The 20882-nt window shown below is 44.3% G+C and overlaps 1 protein-coding gene across 1 annotated transcript in view; it reads right to left on the bottom strand.

Annotated features, from left to right (window-relative positions):
- The window catches only part of LOC106565749 (inositol 1,4,5-trisphosphate receptor type 1), a 165990-nt gene that overhangs the window by 26540 nt on the left and 118568 nt on the right, over positions 1-20882 (bottom strand). The window contains 7 exon segments of the mRNA XM_045691827.1: positions 6601-6761; positions 7923-8088; positions 8324-8472; positions 11464-11556; positions 11780-11969; positions 16003-16167; positions 16690-16865. Coding sequence (XP_045547783.1) covers positions 6601-6761; positions 7923-8088; positions 8324-8472; positions 11464-11556; positions 11780-11969; positions 16003-16167; positions 16690-16865 — 1100 coding nt within the window.

The raw sequence follows: 20882 nt of genomic DNA on the forward strand, positions 1-20882 counted from the left end.
GTCTAGGTGGATTAAAGCCAATTTATGCTTCATCGGGAAATGTGGACGGAGGCTTTGTAAGGAGGTCGCAGAGCCTGTGGAGGCATGCAGAGGTCAAATCAAGCTCCATACCGCATTGGCTGTCTGCCTCTCAAATTTTGGAACAATGCAGAGGGCTCCACATTCAATGCGTTCTGGGTGTTAGGTAAGTGTCTGTCAGACCAATGATGTTATAACAAAATGAGGTGAAGGGATTGCTCACTCATCTTTCGAGTAAACTTCCGGAAGTGAATGAAGGGAATTGAATGATGGTAGATGACACACCCCTTTCAGAATGCATACTGCAAACAGACCAAACTCATGTTGTCTCCTGTTCTTATCTTTGGTTGGCGCGAAAAAACAAACATGGCGGCGCTGACAAACTACCCATTGTCGGATTACAGTACTTTAGATATTTAAAAAGTTTTACTCAATTATTTCGATCACTGCTGAGCTCGCCCGTGATGTGATGAATTGTAAATAGTAATTGCTATTAGCTAATTCATATTATAATTTATGTCAGCCGACAGCTAGCATAATATGACCGCTTGTGTTACATCAATATTTCCTCAGTTATCGCTAGGACTAATATAGCCTACATTTTCCGGTTTGGATGATTGTATTATGCTGTAGCTACTTCTGAACATTGCATCCAAAAATAAATAAAAATAATTTAACTTATGTACCCCTAATTGCACCGAATACATCTGTTTATCCTCCAGCTATTGTAAGCAGTAATCATGAGCTTATAAACCAGAGTTACACTGTTAGCACAGGCGGTGTGCAATTGTAGGAAGAGCACTTTATGCACCTCACCCTGCACTTTCAGCTCCAATGTAAATAGTAAGTCTACCTCTGATAAGCTTCCCAGTAAAGCATTAAAAACAATCAAGCAACCCAGAAAAGTGCAAAAAATAGCCCATATTAACATTTGTAGCCTAAGAAACAAGGTCGATGAAGTCAATAACTTGCTTGTAACAGATGACATTCATATTCAAACTGTCTCTGATTCTCTCTTAATAAAACCTTTGTTGAGAAAGTGGTAGCAATACATGAGTATAACACCTACCGAAAATACAGAAATGCCAACGGAGGCGGTGCTGCGATCTATATTCAGAACCACATTCCTGTAAAGCTTAGAGGCAATCTAATGTTAAACACTGTTGAAGTAATATGGCTACAGGTTCATCTGCCTCACCAAAAGCCCATTCTTGTGGGAAGCTGCTATAGACCACCAAGTGCTAACAGTCAGTATCTAGGTAATATGGGTGAAATGTTTGATAATGTATGTGATATCAACAAAGAAGTATATTTTCTGGGTGATTTAAATATTGACTGGCTATCATCAAGCTGCCCACTCAGGAAAAAAATTCAAACTGTAACCTGTGCCTGCAACCTGGTTCAGGTTGTCAGTCAACCTACCAGGGTAGTTACAAACAGCACAGGAAATTAAATCATCAACATGTATTTTTACTAACACTGCAGATATTTGCTTTAAAGCAGTATCCAAATCCATAGGATGTTTTCATCACAATATAATAGTCATATCTAGGAAAACCAAAGGTCCAAAGGCTGGGCCTAATATAGTGTATAAGAGGTCATACAAGAAGTTTTGTAGTGATTCATATGTTGATGATGTAAAGAATATCTGCTGGTCTGTGGTGTGTAAGGGGCGGCAGGTAGTCTAGTGGTTAGAGTGTTGGGCCAGTAACCGAAAGGTTGTTAGATCGAATCCCGAGCTGACAAGAATCTGTCCTTCTGTTCCTAGGCTGTCATTGTAAATAAGTATATGTTCCTAACTGACTTGCCTAATTAAATAAAAGTTAAATAAATAGAGGAGCAACCAGACGCTGCACTTAACGCATTTATGAAACTACTTATTCCAGTTACTAATAAGCATGCAACCATTATGAAAATGACTGTAAAGACTGTTGAATCCCTTTGGAATGATGAGGAATTGAAAAATTGTATGGTTGAGAGGAATGAGGCAAAAGGTATGGCAAATAAATCTGGCAGCCCAACTGATTTAGCAAACGTAATGCAAATTAAGAAATCATGTGACTAAACTAAATAAAAATAAAAATAAACTACACTATGAAACAAAGATAAATTATATAAAGATTGATAGTAAAATGCTTAGGGGCACTTTAAATAACATTTTGGGAAAAGAAGCCAACTCGGCTCCTTCATTCATTGAACCAGATGGCTCATTCATCACAAAGCCCACTGATATTGCAAACTACTTTAATGACTTTTTCATTGGCAAGATAAGCAAACTTAGGGATAACATGCCAGCAACAAACGCTGACACTACACATCCAAGTATATTGGACCAAATTATGAAAGACAAGAATTGTACTTTTGAATTCCGTAAAGTCAGTGCGGAAGAGGTGAAATATTTGTTGTTTTCTATCAACAATGACAAGCCATCGGGGTCTGACAATCTAGATGGAAAATTACTGAGGATAATAGCAGACGATATTGCCACTCCTATTTGCCACATCTTCAATTTAAGCCTACTAGAGAGCATGTGCCCTCAGGCCTGGAGGGAAGCTAAAGTCATTCCGCTACCCAAGAATAGTAAAGCCCCCTTTACTGGCTCAAATAGCCGACCAATCAGCCTGTTACCAACCCTTAGTAAACTTCTGGGAAAAAATTGTGTTTGACCAGATACAATGCTATTTTACAGTAAACAAATTGACAACAGAATTTAAGCATGCTTATAGAAAAGGACACTCAACAAGCACAGCATTTACACAAATGACTGATGATTGGCTGAGAGAAATTGATGATAAAATGATTGTGGGGGACATCTTGTTAGACTCCAGTGCAGCTTTTGACATTATTGATCATAGTCTGCTGCTGGAAAAACGTATGTTTTATGGCTTTACACCCCCTGCTATAATGTGTATAAAGACTTACTTGTCTAACCTGTTGGGGATAGGGGGCAGTATTTACACGGCCGGATAAAAAACGTACCCGATTTAATCTGGTTACTACTCCTGCCCAGTAACTAGAATATGCATATAATTATTGGCTTTGGATAGAAAACACCCTAAAGTTTCTAAAACTGTTTGAATGGTGTCTGTGAGTATAACAGAACTCATATGGCAGGCAAAAACCTGAGAAGAATCCTTACAGGAAGTGGCCAGTCTGACAAGTTGTTGTTCATCTTGGCTCTTTTTATTGAAGACTGAGGATCTTTGCTGTAACGTGACACTTCCTACGGCTCCCATAGGCTCTCAGAACCCGGGAAAAAGCTGAATGATTTCGAGGCAGCCCCAGGCTGAAACACATTAGCGCGTTTGGATAGTGGCCTGTCAGAGGACCATTAGACTGGGGCTCGTGCACGAGGGCACGAGATGTTTTTATTTTCCCTATCTTTTAACGAAAACCACCACTCCCGGTCGCATAATTATAGCTTTTTTACGAGAAAAATGGCATAAAAATTGATTTTAAACAGCGGTTGACATGCTTCGAAGTACGGTAATGGAATATTTAGAATTTTTTTGTCACGAAATGCGCCGTGCTCGTCACCCTTCTATTCCATTCGGATAGTGTCTTGAAAGCACGAACAAAACGCCGCTATTTGGATATAACAATGGATTATTTGGGACCAAACCAACATTTGTTATTGAAGTAGAAGTCCTGGGAGTGCATTCTGATGAAGAACAGCAAAGGTAATAACATTTTTCTTATAGTAAATCTGACTTTGGTGAGTGCTAAACTTGCTGGGTGTCTAAATAGCTAGCCCTGTGATGCCGAGCTATCTACTGAGAATATTGCAAAATGTGGTTTCACCAAAAAGCTATTTTAAAATCGGACATAGCAAGTGCATAGAGGAGTTCTGTATCTATAATTCTTAAAATAATTGTTATGTTTTTTGTGAACGTTTATCGTGAGTAATTTAGTAAATTCACCGGCAGTGTTCGGTGGGAATGCTAGTCACATGCTAGTCACATGCTAATGTAAAAAGCTGGTTTTTGATATAAATATGAACTTGATTGAACAAAACATGCATGTATTGTATAACATAATGTCCTAGGGGTGTCATCTGATGAAGATCATCAAAGGTTAGTGCTGCATTTAGCTGTGGTTTGGGTTTATGTGACATTATATGCTAGCTTGAAAAATGGGTGTCTGATTATTTCTGGCTGGGTACTCTGCTGACATAATCTAATGTTTTGCTTTCGTTGTAAAGCCTTTTTGAAATCGGACAGTGTGGTTAGATTAACGAGAGTCTTGTTTTTAAAATGGTGTAAAATAGTCATATGTTTGAGAAATTGAAGTAATAGCATTTCTAAGGTATTTGAATATCGCGCCACGGGATTACACTGGCTGTTGAGAAAAGACAGAGTTTCTGTGTATGTGGATGACTCAACACTATACACATCAGCTAATACAGTGACTGAAATGACTACAACACTCAACAAAGAGTTGCAGTTAGTTTCAGAGTGGGTGGCAACGAATAAGTTAGTTTTAGAAATATTTAGGGCTAAAAGCATTGTATTTGGAACAAAACACTCACTAAACCCTAAACCTCAACTAAATCCTGTAATAAATAATGTTGAAATTGAGCAAGTTGAGATGACTAAACTGCTTGGAGTAACACTAGATTGTAAAACTGTCATGGTCAAAATATATTGATGCAGTAGTAGCTAAGTTGGGGAGAAGTCTGTCTATAATAAAGTGATGCTCTGCCTTCTTAACAACACTATCAGCAAAGCAGGTCATACAGGCCCTAGTTTTGTTGCACCTGGACTACTGTTCAGTTGTGTGGTCAGGTGCCACAAAAAAGGACTTTGGAAAATTGCAATTGGCTCAGAACAGGGCAGCACGGCTGGCCCTTGGATGTACACAGAGAGCTAATATTAATAACATGCATGTCAATCTCTCCTAGCTCAAAGTGGAGGAGAGATTGACTTCATCACTACTTTTATTTATGAGAGGTTTTGACATGTTGAATGCACCGAGCTGTCTGTCTAAACTACTGGCACACAGCTTGGACACCCATGCATACCCCACAAGACATGACACAAGAGGTCTCTTCACAGTCCCCAAGTTCAGAACAGACTATGGGAGGCACACAATACTACATGGAACTCTATTCCACAAAAGCAGTAAATTTAGATTATAAAAAACAGAAAAAAATCACCTTATGGAACACCGGGGACTGTGAAGCAACATACACATTGGCACAGACACATGCATACACACACACACGATAACATACACACTATACATACACAAGGATTTAGTAGTGTACATATGTGGTAGTGGTGGAGTTTGGGCCTGATGGGACACAGTGTGTTGTGAAATCTGTGAATGTATTGTAATGTATAAACTGCCTTAATTTTGTTGGACCCCAGGAAGAGTAGCTGCTGCTTTGGCAGCAACTAATGGGGATCCATAATAAATACAAATACAATACAACTGGACAGTTTTAGCATTTTAGGAAACTCTCTCTTGTCATATACCCACAATGTTCCCACAACCTTAAGAAATGTTCTGGGAGCCTTTGAAGAACAGAAGAAATGTGTTCTGGGAACATTCTTGTAACATCAGGTGAATGTTTTTGCCCCCTAAAATAAACATGGTTGAATTTTCCACACAACTGTATAGTTTTATTGTTTTGGAACATACGTTTTGTGATGTCCCCACAATGTTCCCTCCAGACTGTTCCCACAACCTAATGAAACATTCTGTGAACCTTTAAAGAACAGGTGAAATGGGTTCTCGGAACCTTTCTTGCAACATCAGGTGAAAGTTTTATACAAACATTCTATAATTATCAGCACAACTGGACAGTTTTGTGTTATGAGAACATTTACCACAACCGAACGAATATTCTAGGAACTTACCCAGAACCAATTTTGGTTTGCTGGGATGGCTGCTTTCGGGGATTAACACATTTCATGCCAACGGAACATTGTCTGGATCTTAATTCTCCATGCCAACAGAACATTGTCTGGATCTTAATTCTCTATTCACAAAGCTTACAGATGTGATAATACTTTGGAGGGATTCAATGGTCACGAAGGCAGGGATTACACAACACAATGCCGCTGCTTTGGGCCAGCTGCCAATTAATGGTGAAAAACCTGGCCAGCCATAGCAATCAACTCTCCTCGACTCAGGACCCACATAACCCTAGGTTGAGTTAATTTAGATTAGTAGATGGTGGACTGGGCCATCTGCAGCAAAGCAGTGGAGGAGGACCTTTCAAAAGTCTACAATGTATTGGCACTTATGTGGTTTTCTGATTCTGAACATGTTTTTAGATTTATTCTCACCATGGAACAGAGATATTTTACTGCATGCCAAAATCTCTCTATCTAGTATATGAGCTGACCTGCATTCTGAGGAGACACATTTGATCAAAGCTCAGATATGTGAGCATAATACGCTTCTGATGAAGTCATGCAGAACTGCCAACTCCCTGTCAGAGATCTATTTATGACCACATACCTGCCTATCTTGATGTGTATTATCAAGAATTTCCTTCATAATAAGCTGTTTTGGCTGGTACTTTACAAGTTATAAGATATTTAGGTCATAATACGCGTAGTAGTCTAGTCGTACCCTGATCATCTCAGCGACGTAGCTCTCTGGTCCTGTGTACTCTGTGGAGTCCTTCACCTTCACCAGCACTATGAAAAACAGGTAGTGCCACATGTTGTGCTCCACCTTGATGTGCTCTTCAAATGTCACCGTCTTGTTGTCAAACTTGTCCCTTTCTAGGCCTGCACACGAGGGGACACACAAAAACAAATTGTCAAACACACATGCTGGAACATAAATGCATGGCAGTTACTTAATCTGTAAACAAACAAATGCATGTGTGGCAATAATGACTCATTCATTATCAGTCTGGTGGATTGTCATGACTTTAGTCTGTCACTTTAGTTCTGTAATTGGAGAGAAGAATACAATACCCTTCAGAGGGAGAATAGAATAGGGTCTTAAAGCTGGTTCTCAATGTCTTACATACATTTGTATTTTACTTGCCCATTTATCCTACTTCATCCCACGGGGCCAGCCATACGTAAAATGCATGAAAAAAAAAATGCATAGGCTACAGTAACTAAGGCTACATTAACTAATAGCTTGTGTATGTCGATGTGATAAAGTTCATTTCCATTGCATTGCACTTTGGGAGGAGTGTCTCATGGCTGAGTGAGTGTTGCACACTAACATGGTCAAGAACCTGCATGGTAACAGGAGGAAGTTACTCCTCCGCATCGCATCAGCCATGACTAACCACTCTGGTTCTGGGAAGAGGAGGCGTTGTGATGTTTATGCTGCTGAGCTGAGTAAAACAGCCCCCATTCTACCACGGGCCAGCTGTGAGGCATGCAACAGTATAAACTAGCTGGTTCGAGCCCTGAATGCTGATTGGCTGACAGCCGTGGTATATCAGACCGTATACTACGGGTATGACAAAACATTTATTTTTACTGCTCTAATACGTTGGTAACCAGTTTATAATAGCAAAAAGGCACTTCGGGGGTGTGTGTTATATGGCCAATATACCACAGCTAAGGGCTTTATCCAGGCAATCCGCGTTGCGTCGTGCAAAAGAACAGCCCTTTGCCGTGGTATATTGGCCATATACCACACCTCCTCGGGCCTTATTGCTAAATAACCGCCTCAGACAGACTTACAGTGCAGTCTCAGGTTAGACCACTCATCTGTTCATCCTCCTCCAACACTCGCTGGACTGCACCACAAGCCTAGTGTGAAATAGCACTAATTTTCATAGACTCTACAGACCACATCCACTAGTCATTCCAACCCCAGCTCAAATTGCAGCTACCACCATGATAGCTGAGCATCAGCCCACTGAACACTAGCAGTGGACACAGGCCAGAAGAGCCCAGCCAGACCCAGGTTGGGCCACTCACCGCAGATGAAGCATGTTGTCTTCAGGACTTCCTCCTTTTTTTGTTTCTCACTCCTGAGGTCGGCAAAGGTGTCGATGATGACTCCGAAGATGAGGTTGAGGACGATGATGATGACGAGAAAGAAGAAAAGTAGGTCATATATCACCCTGCCAGCAAATAGAGGCTCCTAGCAAATACAAGAGAGACAGGAAAAGTAATTTGGTAACATACACCTGTACATTTCAACATGTCAACTATCAAAGACGACTGCAGCTGTGAAGCATAACTGCAGCAAAATTGTTCCCTGTTCATTAGCAATAATGGAGATTGAGGTGAAGCTAAACTGCGTTGGTTTCTTCCTCTTTCTGGACCTGTGGGAAATGTAAATGGATTGATGGTGTTCAACATGGGCATTTGCATACCTCTTTGGATGGCTTCCGCAGAACATCCCCCACACCACCTCCACTCCTCAGGCCGTGACTCAGGACAGTGACGATACACATGAGGAGGGAGTCACACGACCGCTCCTTGTCCTCAATCACCACCGCCGACGGCTGGGTGGCTATGGCAGCTGCACAGGGACATCAGGGACATCGTGTATATCCACAACAAATCCAATCCTCTAACTCACATCTACATTTCTCATATACAATACCTCATGGCAAATTCTGTCTTGAGGGGGAAAAAAAACGATTTAGTGAATTAGGACAATGTTGTGCAAACCAAAGCTTAACATCTCACTCAAAATAAACCTGTAAATCAACCATACCACAGCCAGCTTCTTCCCAGCACAGGAACCACTGACAATACCACAGTTCTCACAAAACAGCAAGTCACCAGACTAGTGTCATTCATTTGGGTGGTGGTGATGGTGGTGGAAGCCTACATGAAGTTTGAACCTAGACACCGTCAGGCCTGACAAGGTCCAGAAAAGTTTGGCTCAGCACATTAAGGAAGCATTGAGGTCATCTTTAATTTGGGAGATTTTTCTAAAGAAGTCAACAGTGTCTGTTAGAATGCCAGGATCCCAATGAGCTGCCCCCGGTGCCCTCTCAGAGTGAACACGTCCTGTGCCTGATGGCAATTAATTCCTAACCTCTCCTCCCCCTCCCTCTGGATCCTGGTCCTCCAGTAGCAGACACACACGGCAAGGCCTAAACCCCTGTGCGCTTCCCCCAGCCCAGCCAAACCCAGCTAGGCCTAAACCCCTGTGCGCTTCCCCCAGCCCAGCCAAACCCAGCTAGGCCTAAACCCCTGTGAGCTTCCCCCAGCCCAGCCAAACCCAGCTAGGCCTAAACCCCTGTGCGCTTCCCCCAGCCCAGCCAAACCCAGCCAGGCATAAACCCCTGTGCTTTCCCTAGCCCAGCCAAACCCAGCTAGGCATAAACCCCTGTGCTTTCCCTAGCCCAGCCAAACCCAGCCAGGCATAAACCCCTGTGCGCTTGTGCAAATGGAATAGACAACAGGTGGAAATTATAGGCAATTAGCAAGACACCCCCAATAAAGGAGGGGTTCTGCAGGTGGTGACCACAGACCACTTCTCAGTTCCTATGCTTCCTGGCTGATGTTTTGGTCACTTTTGAATGCTGGCGGTGCTTTCACTCTAGTGGTAGCATGAGACGGAGTCTACAACCCACACAAGTGGCTCAGGTAGTGCAGCTCATCCAGGATGGCACATCAATGCGAGCTGTGGCAAGAAGGTTTGCTGTGTCTGTCAGCGTAGTGTTCAGAGCATGGAGGCGCTACCAGGAGACAGGCCAGTACATCAGGAGACGTGGAGGAGGCCGTAGGAGGGCAACAACCCAGAAGCAAGACCGCTACCTCCGCCTTTGTGCAAGGAGGAGCAGGAGGAGCACTGCCAGAGCCCTGCAAAATGACCTCCAGCGGCCACAAATGTGCATGTGTCTGCTCAAACGGTCAGAAACAGACTCCATGAGGGTGGTATGAGGGCCCGACGTACACAGGTGGGGGTTGTGCTTACAGCCCAACACTGTGCAGGACGTTTGGCATTTGCCAGAGAACACCAAGATTGGCAAATTCGCCACTGGCGCCCTGTGCTCTTCACAGATGATAGCAGGTTCACACTGAGCACATGTGACAGACGTGACAGAGTCTGGAGACGCCGTGGAGAACGTTCTGCTGCCTGCAACATCCTCCAGCATGACCGGTTTGGCGGTGGGTCAGTCATGGTGTGGGGTGGCATTTCTTTGGGGGGCCGCACAGCCCTCCATGTGCTCGCCAGAGGTAGCCTGACTGCCATTAGGTACCGAGATGAGATCCTCAGACCCCTTGTGAGACCATATGCTGGTGAGGTTGGCCCTGGGTTCCTCCTAATGCAAGACAATGCTAGACCTCATGTGGCTGGAGTGTGTCAGCAGTTCCTGCAAGAGGAAGGCATTGATGCTATGGACTGGCCCGCCCGTTCCCCAGACCTGAATCCAATTGAGCACATCTGGGACATCATGTCTCGCTCCATCCACCAACGCCACGTTGCACCACAGATTGTCCAGGAGTTGGCGGATGCTTTAGTCCAGGTCTGGGAGGAGATCCCTCAAGAGACCATCCGCCACCTCATCAGGAGCATGCCCAGGCATTGTAGGGAGGTCATACAGGCACGTGAAGGCCACACACACTACTGAGACTCATTTTGACTTGTTTTTAAGGACATTACATCAAAGTTTCATCAGCCTGTAGTGTGGTTTTCCACTTTAATTTTGAGTGTGACTCCAAATCCAGACCTCCATGGGTTGATAAATTGGATTTCCATTGATTATTTTTGTGGGATTTTGTTGTCAGCACATTCAACTATGTAAAGAAAAAAAGTATTTAATAAGATTATTTCATTCATTCAGATCTAGGATGTGTTATTTTAGTGTTCCCTTTATTTTTTTGAGCAGTGTATAATGGAGTATGGTAGAAATTGGCAACGTCAACTACCGCCAGTGACGTGATACAGCTGCCCGGTGAAGCAATTGCTGCCCAGTGGGAAGCACCTCACAACACCGTTGCATTGGTCATTCACACCGGCTTGTCGTAACGTTAGCTAATTGGCATGTCACGGTAACATCCAGATTCCATAGGGTGACCAATACTACACGTTATTTCTCCTTCTCCCATTGAAATAAACATCACATTTTCTTTGACAAGTTTTAAGTAGCGCCATGCTGTTGTTGCCAGCGTAAACTAGCTAGCTGGGAACGAAGGGCTTATCAGGACGACTGACTGAACAGAATCCATCGACTCTCAGCTGCACGACATATGTCATCAATTTGGGCATCAGGAGTGTCGGTATAGCCTCTCCCAGCCCAGCCAAACCTAGCCAGGTCTAAAACCCTGTGTGCTTCCCCCAGCCAAACCCAACCAAGACCAACCAAGGCCTAATCCCATGACTGCCTCATAGTACAGATTTCTGTCTGAGTGGAATTGTGGGAAGCGTCTCCTCTGGGGGAGGACTGACTCAGGTGGTCTGTGAGGACACAGGAGACCCCCTTGACACACATGCAAGCCTGCGCGCACACACACACACACACACCCACACCCACACTTTTCCTGGAGCACATACCATCCATAACAGCTTCTGTGGAGCAGTTCTCCCCGCTGTCCTTCCGACACACTCCTGCTGACAGAAAATCTCCCACCATACTGGCTCCACTCTCTGCCAAACAGGGAAACAAAACGTCAGGAGAAACACTCGTGCCTTTGTTGTCTCAATATTGTCTATTGTAACGGAGGGACCATATTTGGCCTTGCAGAGTTATTTCACAGCAGGAAATCTGGTGTAAGTTATTTTAAAATGTGACAATCAGAATGGGGAGGATAGAAGAAGTCGTTCTGTTTGGGAACCCCTAAGTGTCATAGTGCCTGCTCTTTGACCTTACCTAGTGTTTTATTAGGTATCCTGTCAATATTGAGGAGGAAGTCATCTTGGAAGAAGATGTAGCCAACAATGGAGAAGAGGTAGACCAGGATGAGAGCCAGCACGGCAGTCAGCAGGATGGAGCGGCCATTACGGGTTACACTCTTGATCACATTCAACAGTGTCTCCTCCCTGTACACCAGGTCAAAGAGCTACAGGAGAAACAAGAGACAAACACAGCTTAGTGGGAGACAGGGGAGGGTGAGGGAGTGTGTGAGATACACTGTCCCAGTCCATACAACCAGTTGGGTTCTCAGTACATTGTGCAGATAGGTATAAAGAACTCTCTGGGAAGAAGAAAGGCGGAGGTGTATGTTTCATGATTAACTACTCATGGTGTGATTGTGATAACATACAAGAACTCAAGTCCTTTTGTTCACCCGACCTAGAATACCTCACAATCAAATGCCGACCGCATTACCTCCCAAGAGAATTCTGTTCGGTCATCGTCAACAGGTGTATATTCCCCCTCAATCCGATACCACGGCGGCTCGCAAGAAAGTACACTGGACTATGTGTATATCCTGAGGCCGCAATTATTGTAGCTGGGGACTTTAATAATGCAAATCTGAAGTTCTACCAACACATTGCCTGCAGTACTCGCGGTTCAACAACTTTGGGACATTGTTCTCCCTTCTGGGATGGCTACAAGGCCCAGTTCAGTTATGCCCTCTGTAAGGCAATAAAACAGGCAAAACATCAGTACAGACACAAAGTGGAGTCGCAATCAAAGGCTCAGACATGAGACATATGTGGCAGGGATACAAAGGGAAACGCGGACACTAACATCTTGCTCCCGGACAAGCTAAACACCTTCTTCGCCTGCTTTGAGGATAACACAGTGCTACTGATGCGGGCCACTTCCGAGAACTCTTATTCTCCGTGGCTAAAGTAAGACATTTAAACATGTTAACCCTCGCAAGGCTGCCGGCTCAGACGGCATCCTTAGACGCGTCCTCAGAGCATGCGCAGACCAGTTGGCTATTTACGGATATATTCAATCTCTCCCGATCCCCTGCTGTCCCCACTTGCATCAAGATGTCCACCATTGTTCCTGTACCCAAGAAAGTGAAGGTAACTAAAATAAATTATTATCGCCCCGTAGTACACATAGCTGTCATCATGTAGTGTTTGGAGAGGCTAGTTAAGAATCATATCACCTCCACCTTACCTGACACCCTAAACGCACTGCAATTTGCATACCACCTCAAAACATCCACAGATGACGCAATCGCCATCGCACTGCCCTATCCCATTTGGACAAGAGGAATACTTGTAAGAGTGCTGTTCATTAACTACAGCTCAGCCTTCAACACCATAGTACCCTCCAAGTTCATCATTAAGCTCGGGGCCCTGTGTCTGAACCCCGCCCTGTGCAACTGGGTCATGGACTTCCTGACCGGTCGCCCCCAGGTGGTAAAGGTCGGTAACAAAACCTCCACTATGCTGATCCTCAACACAGGGGCCCCACAAGGGTGCGTGCTCAGCCACCTCCTGTACTCCCTGTTCACCCATGACTGCGTGGCCGTGCACGCCTCCAACTCAATCAGCAAGTTTGCAGACGACACAACAGAGGTAGGCTTGATTACCAACAATGACGAAACAGCCTACAGGGAGGACATGAGGGCCATTGTGGAGTGTCGCCAACAAAACAAAGGAGCTGATTGTGGACTTCAGGAGACAGCAGAGGGAGCATGCCCCCATCCACATCGACGGGGCTGTAGTGGAGAAGGTGAAAAGCTTCCGGTTTCTCAGCATACACATCATTGACAATCTGAAACAGCCCACCCACACAGACAGTGTGCTGAAATGGATTGCAACCTCAGGAGGATGTTTTGAGGTGGTATGCATACTCAGGAGGTTGAAGAAATTTTGCTTGGCCCTAATGTAACAGCATTTGCTTCTGTCCCTCTCCTCGCCCCTACCTGGGCTCAAACCAGGGACCCTCTGCACACATGGACAACTTTCACCCTCTAAGCACCGTTACCCATCCCTCCACAGGGATGGGTAACGGCCCTTGCAGAGGCCCTTGCAGAGCAAGAGAAACAACTACTTCAAGTCTCAGAGCGAGTGACATCACCGATTGAAACATTATTAGCGCGCATCCGCTAACTAGCTAGCCATTTCACACCAGTTACACTCACCCCTTTTTGACCTCCTCCTTTTCCGCAGCAACCAGTGATCCAGGTCAACAGCATAAATGTAACCGTATTGCTGCCATCCCCCTCCTCGCCTCTAACAGGGCTCAAACCATGGACACACTGCACACATCAACAACTGCCTCCCACGAAGCATCCGTTACCCATCGCGCCACAAAAGCCACGTGAAACAACTACTTCAAGTCTCAGAGCGAGTGATGTCACCGATTGAAACGCTACTGGTGCGCACCCCGCTAACCATTTCACACCGGTTACACTAAGACCGTCAGAAACTTTTACAGAAGCACCATGGAGAGCATCCTGTCGGGATGTATCACCACCTCGTACGGCAATTGCACTGTCTGTAACCGTAGGGATCTCCAGAGGGTGGTGCAGTCTGCCCAACATATCACCGGGGGCACACTGCCAGCCCCCCAGGACACCTACAGCACCCGGTGTCACAGGAAGGCCAAGAAGATCATCAAGGACCTCAGCCATCCAAGCAACGTCCTGTTTACCCCACTATCATCCAGAAGGCAAGGTCAGTACAGGTGCATCAAAGCTGGGGCGATAGACTGAAAAAGAGCTTCCATCCCAAGGCCATCAGACTGTTAAATAACCATCACTAGCCGGCCTCCACCCAGTACCCTGCCCTGAACTTAGTCACTAGCCGGCTACCACCTGGTTACTAAACCCTGCACCTTAGAGGCTGCTGCCCTACAGTTGAAGTCAGAAGTTTACATACACTTAGGTTGGAGTCATTAAAACTCGTTTTTCAACCACTACACACATTTCATGTTAACAAACTATAGTTTTGGCAAGTCGGTTAGGACATCTACTTTGTGCAGGACACAAGTAATTTTTCCAACAATTGTTTACAGACAGACTATTTCACTTATAATTCACTGTATCACAATTCCAGTGGGTCAGAAGTGTACATACACTAAGTTGACTGTGGCTTTAAACAGCTTGGAAAATTCCAGAAAATGATGTTGTGGCTTTAGAAGCTTCTGATAGGCTAAATGACATAATTTGAGTCAATTGGATGTGTACCTTGCATGCCGAAGAACACATCCCAACCGTGAAGCATGGAGGTGGCAGCATCATGTTGTGGGGGTGCTTTGCTGCAGGAGGGACTGGTGCACTTCACAAAATAGATGGCATCATGAGGATGGAAAATTATGTGGATATATTGAAGCAACATCTCAAGACATCAGTCAGGAAGTTAAAGCTTGGTCGCAAATGGGTCTTCCAAATGGACAATGACCCCAAGCATACTTACAAAGTTGTGGCAAGATGGCTTAAGGACAACAAAGTCAAGGTATTGGAGTGGCCATCACAAAGCTCTGACCTCAATCCTATAGAACATTTGTGGGCAGAACTTAAAAAGCGTGTGCGAGCAAGAGGCCTACAAACCTGACTCGGTTACACCAACTCTGTCAGGAGGAATGGGCCAAAATTCACCCAACTTATTGTGGGAAGCTTGTGGAAGGCTACCCGAAACGTTTGACCCAAGTTAAACAATTTAAAAGGCAATGCTAGCAAATACTAATTGAGTGTATGCAAACTTCTGACCCACTGGGAATGTGATGAAAGAAATAAAAAATGAAATAAATAATTCTCTCTACTATTATTCTGACATTTCACATTCTTAAAATAAAGTGGTGATCCTAACTGACCTAAGACAGGGAATTTTTACTAGGATTAAATGTCAGGAATTGTGAAAAACTGAGTTTAAATGTATTTGGCTAAGGTGTATGTAAACTTCCGACTTCAACTGTATATGCACACATACTCCAAACTCCAACATTGCTCGTTGTAATATTTTTATATTTCTTAATTCCATTCTTTTACTTTTAGACTTGTGTGTATTGTTGTGTATTGTTAGATATTTCTTCACTGTTGGAGCTAGGAACACAAGCATTTTGCTACATCCTTAATTAATAACATCTGCTAAATATGTGTACGCAACCAATCAAATTTGAATTGATTTGATTTGAGAGAGTGAGCGAGCGAGAAGGCGAGTGAGTGAGAGTACAGTTTTTACCAGCAGACTGTAGAAGAAGACATGGACGAATACACCCAGACTACAGATGATCAGGTACAGGAGGTGGTAGAGGAACTCTACATCCATGATCATGGCCTTGTAGCCCCGCGTGAACGTCCCTCTGTTCCCCACAAAACTCATCAAGAAGATCATCTTATTGCCGACCTGAGGAACGTGGAAAACATCGAAAGATTGAGTGAAAGATCAACAACTTTGCCATGTTCATTTAAAAGTACATACTGGCATCTGTAACAACTAAGAGATTCAGAAACAATAAAGCACAGCAGACTAAGACTCAACCAACTTTTGTTATTTTACAGAGACTGGCATAGAGGTGGAAAATTGCTCCCAGAAAAGTTGACATCACTCCAAAAAACTTGATGTGCAAGAAACATTGGTCATGCATCCATCCAACAAAAAAAAACAAAAATAATAATAATGTTTTATTGTCACATACACTGGATAGGTACAGTGAGTGTTCATTTGGTCTGGTTGACACAAGAGTGCCACAGCTCTGTGGAATCCCACAGTGACACACTACACACTTCACCTCACATACAGGTCAGGCAAGGACACTGGATAAGGCGTTTGAGGGCACAGGAGCTACAATGAAAGGACCATGTGACCACAAACCTTCCCAGTCACAGAGGCACACACACACACACACACACACACCCACACACTCACGTTAAAGGCCCCTAGCAGGAAGAGCGTGGGCTCCAGGCCCACAGAGAAGATGAGGCGGAGGATGGTGGAGGCGATGAGGACCCGGACACCGTGGGGCTGCGGCAGGATGATGACGATCGCCAGGGACACCAGCATGGCGATCCACAGCAGGGCTGACAGGTGACCATCCAGCGTACCTGGAAGAACGAGGGGGAGAGGAGAGAGGTGAGAAGTGGGGTTAAAGGTAGAGATGGGGCGTGGATAGTGTTGTCTATACAAGATGCCTACATGGAATATTCATTCAGTGACACATAGGACTACTGTAGATACAGTTAAAGATCTGTTTATATTGAATGTTGAATCAAAAGACAAAAGCAGCCAACACTACAAGCATCATCCAACTGCTGTAATGATAGATGGCAATGCATTGGGTCGTATTAACAAGCAAACAATCTGTTCTAGGCCTCCAGTGCGGGACATCCGTCTGCAGTAATTTCACCTGTTGGACATGCTCAGGCAAAATATCTCCTCGGGGAGACGAGGCAGAGCTCTAGAACATCACAATACTGCCAGTTACAACAGAGGTTAAGGTGTGACACATCAGAATATTGTGGTTCAGTGAAGCTTTAACATGAGCTTACCTGGCACTAACTTGGTGGCTAAGTCCCAGCTCTATCTGTGCAACACAAGGACAAAGTCAGTCGGATAACTGTGTGCGTGCATGTGTGTTAAGATGAGAACAATATCGGCGGTTTTGCAGTATTCACTTCTAGGCCTCAGCCAGAGGCCAGTTTTGCCCCCTCTTCTCCTCTCCGTGCAGAGATCACATGACAGGTGCATGTTACATAACTTGGGCAGCTAAAAATACACCTGGCTCCTGAGAAATTCATGAGGGATGGTCTGGGAGTGATCCCAGGTCTGCCGGCTGACAGCCCGCCAGGGAGCTGGACTCCACAGCCAAGCCCAGGAATGTTTTATAGGAGAGTGCATCTGCCGAGCTCTGGGCAATGCTCAATTCTGTTAACTCACAGGACCTTTAGAGAAACCACCTTTCAGAGACACAGTATTACAGGTGTCATTTCTCACTAATCTAATCCTATTATTCCTACTTTTTGTTCATCTATCTCTACACCTGCATACTGTAAGCACAAGTCTTTGCATTTCTGCTCTCAAAAATGTATTTCAATAAAAGCTTAGTTTATTATCTTAATGTCACACTTCCACACAATATACTTAGAAAGTATTGCTGAAAAAGTTGTAAAGGTCTACCAGGCCACTGAAGTTCACATCTATTTACAAGCAGCTGGATTGAACATTAACAACGAGCAGCATTAGAGCTGGCATACATCCAGACAGACATTAGTATGGACCAATCAGTTGTATGTGCGTTTAAGATTTACTATGAGCAATAATGATATGCAAGCCAAGGCTTTATGCACATGATGGCTGGCTACATTGTTAAGCTGACATCATTTCCCCCATCGCACACTAGCGGACGTGTCCTGAGCCCTACAGTTTGCTTCTGATGCTAAGCTCCTTCGCTCTCACTCACACACTCACTCACTCACTCACTCACTCTCACACACTCACTCTCACACACTCACTCTCACACACTCACTCTCACACACTCTCACACACACACACACACACACACACACACACACACACACACACACACACACACACACACACACACACACACACACACACACACAAAAGGGACTGCACTGCTTGACCCCAGTTAGACAGAACAATGTCAAGTTTATGTGAGTCACAATGTGGGTCTTCTCTCTGCAACTGCCTTGGAACAATAGAGGCCTTAATGACTGGGGTTGTGGTTTACACATCACCACAGACTAACACTGCTCTTAGGCATGGAGAGAAGAGGAGAGAGAGAGCAAGAGAAAGAATGAGTATTACTTGTATTGTGTATTCATCTTTTTCTTTATGTCCACATGTAACAGTTTAGCTTCCGTCCCTCTCCTCGCCCCAACCTGGGCTTGAACCAGGGACCCTCTGCACACATCAACAACTGACACCCACGAAGCATCGTTACCCATCGCTCCACAAAAACTGCGGCCCTTGCAGAGCAAGGGGAACAACTACTTCAGGTCTCAGAGCGAGTGACGTCACCCGATTGAAACGTTATTAGCGTGCACCACCGCTAACTAACTAGCCATTTCACATCGGTTACACACAGATATATAGATTTCAAGCACATTCTAATTTCTTCTACTTTGTTGCTGCTTATCGGACATTGATTATCTGACAAAACTCTTGAGAATGATCTAAGAGCTGAGAGGGACCCACCCCAGGCCTTATTGGTTAGGTGTCACTTTTCAGGGTAGACCAAACACTGCAGTCTGCGTTCTGGGCATTATGGTTCCTGCCAGGCTCAGTGTAACCAGACCACATGGAGGCAACACATAGTACACACACAAAGCCCAATTTACAAACAATAGAGACAGATACTGTACATGGCAGTGGATCCTGACTGAAGGCTCATCAGTGTCAGCGTGAAGACAGGAATCTGGTGACAGGTTCATTAAGTGGGTGTGTGTGTCTTAACTTCAGCTCATGGCCTGTATCCAGAAAGCATCTCAGAAAAGGTCCTAGGAATCCTGTTAAAACCTGTTATAAGACTAAATGAACTCCCAGCTCAGAGCAGATTTTAGGATGATCTTAAGACACTGCCCAGGCAAACTCTGAGCCAGGTACTAGGTAGCCTAGTGGTTGGGCCACTAACCGAATGGTTACTGGTTTGAATACCCGAGTCAACACGGTGAAAAATATGTTGATGTGCTCTTGTGCAAAGCACTTAACCACAATTTGCTCCAAGGGCACTGTACTACTATGGCTGACCCTGTAAAACAACATATCCACTGCACCTATCAGGTGTATGTGACAATAAAACATTTTTTATTTGATATTTTTACCGCAAAGGAAAAATTGTGATTACACTCATTGACATTATTGCAAATGATGGGGAATAATCCATTGTGATGAGGCATCGCCAGCTGTGAACTCTATAGCACGCTTCAGACAACCACATTGAATGTGAGTGTAGGCCTACATCAAATGTTGCAATGGTAAAACGTTTGATATAATTTTCGCACTTTGCTTACTCTTAATTATTGCATAATATGTTGGCGTGCGTAACACCTTTTTTAGCCAATTCTGATGGTTGCTAAAAGCAGAATTTTGACAATAAAGCAACCAGGGCTGGCTCCAGGCAGAAGCGACATAAGCAGTCGAGGGGGAGATGAACTTAGTCAGGGTTTCAACTTACTGTTAGAGTAAGAATAGTAGAATAAACAAGGTGCAAGTTTGAAATTTGGTTGCATATCAGCAGTTTTACTTTTGTTTTGTCAGTCAGACAGTCACTCAATTAGCCATGTCAGCTAACAATTTTTAGATTTGTAAATTTGTCAGTTATCTAAACTTTTGCTAATCATGGCCGAAAATGCAACATTTTCTCTCAGCCCATGGCAAAATGTGTAGAACTGCAGAAAACCTTTAAAACTTTTCTCTGCCATAAAGAGGAGGGCCACAAAAAAAAGGTGCCCGCTTAGGGCCTATAAAAGGCTAGAGCCACCCCTTATAGCAACACACTGGTCACTCCCATTTAACAACTCTAAATCACTTTGGCACAGTAGGCATCAAGTCACTAAACGTCTAAATAAGCATGTGTATTGTAAATTACTGTTGAAATGTAAAGTACGGCAAAGTAGAATCACAAGAACTTCATAAAATAGTAAAATAAAGGGGTGAACCAGTTTACGCTCCATTCACCTTCCCAAACAGCTTGTGGTTGTGTGTATTATGCATTGTAATGCAGCTCCCATCACATTAATGGTCTCTGTGTGTCATTCGTTCAAATATCCTGTTTTGTAACAGTCACACATGTAGAATAAACAGAGATCCTGGCGCAACAGAGCCTCTTCAATCTCAGGAGGCTAAAGAAATTTGGCTTGTCACCAAAAACCCTCACACATTTTTACAGATGCACAATTGAGAGCATCCTGTCGGGCTGTAAAACCACCTGGTACGGCAACTCCACCGCCCGCAAACGCAAGGCTCTCCAGAGGGTGGTGCGGTCTGCCCAACGCATTACCGGGGCCAAACTACCCACCCTCCAGGATACCTACAGCACCCGATGTCACAGGAAGGCCAAAAAGATCATCAAAGACATCAACCACCCGAGCCACTGCCTG

This window comes from Salmo salar, chromosome ssa12 (genome assembly GCF_905237065.1).
Source record: "Salmo salar chromosome ssa12, Ssal_v3.1, whole genome shotgun sequence".
Classification (NCBI taxonomy): Eukaryota; Metazoa; Chordata; class Actinopteri; order Salmoniformes; family Salmonidae; genus Salmo; species Salmo salar.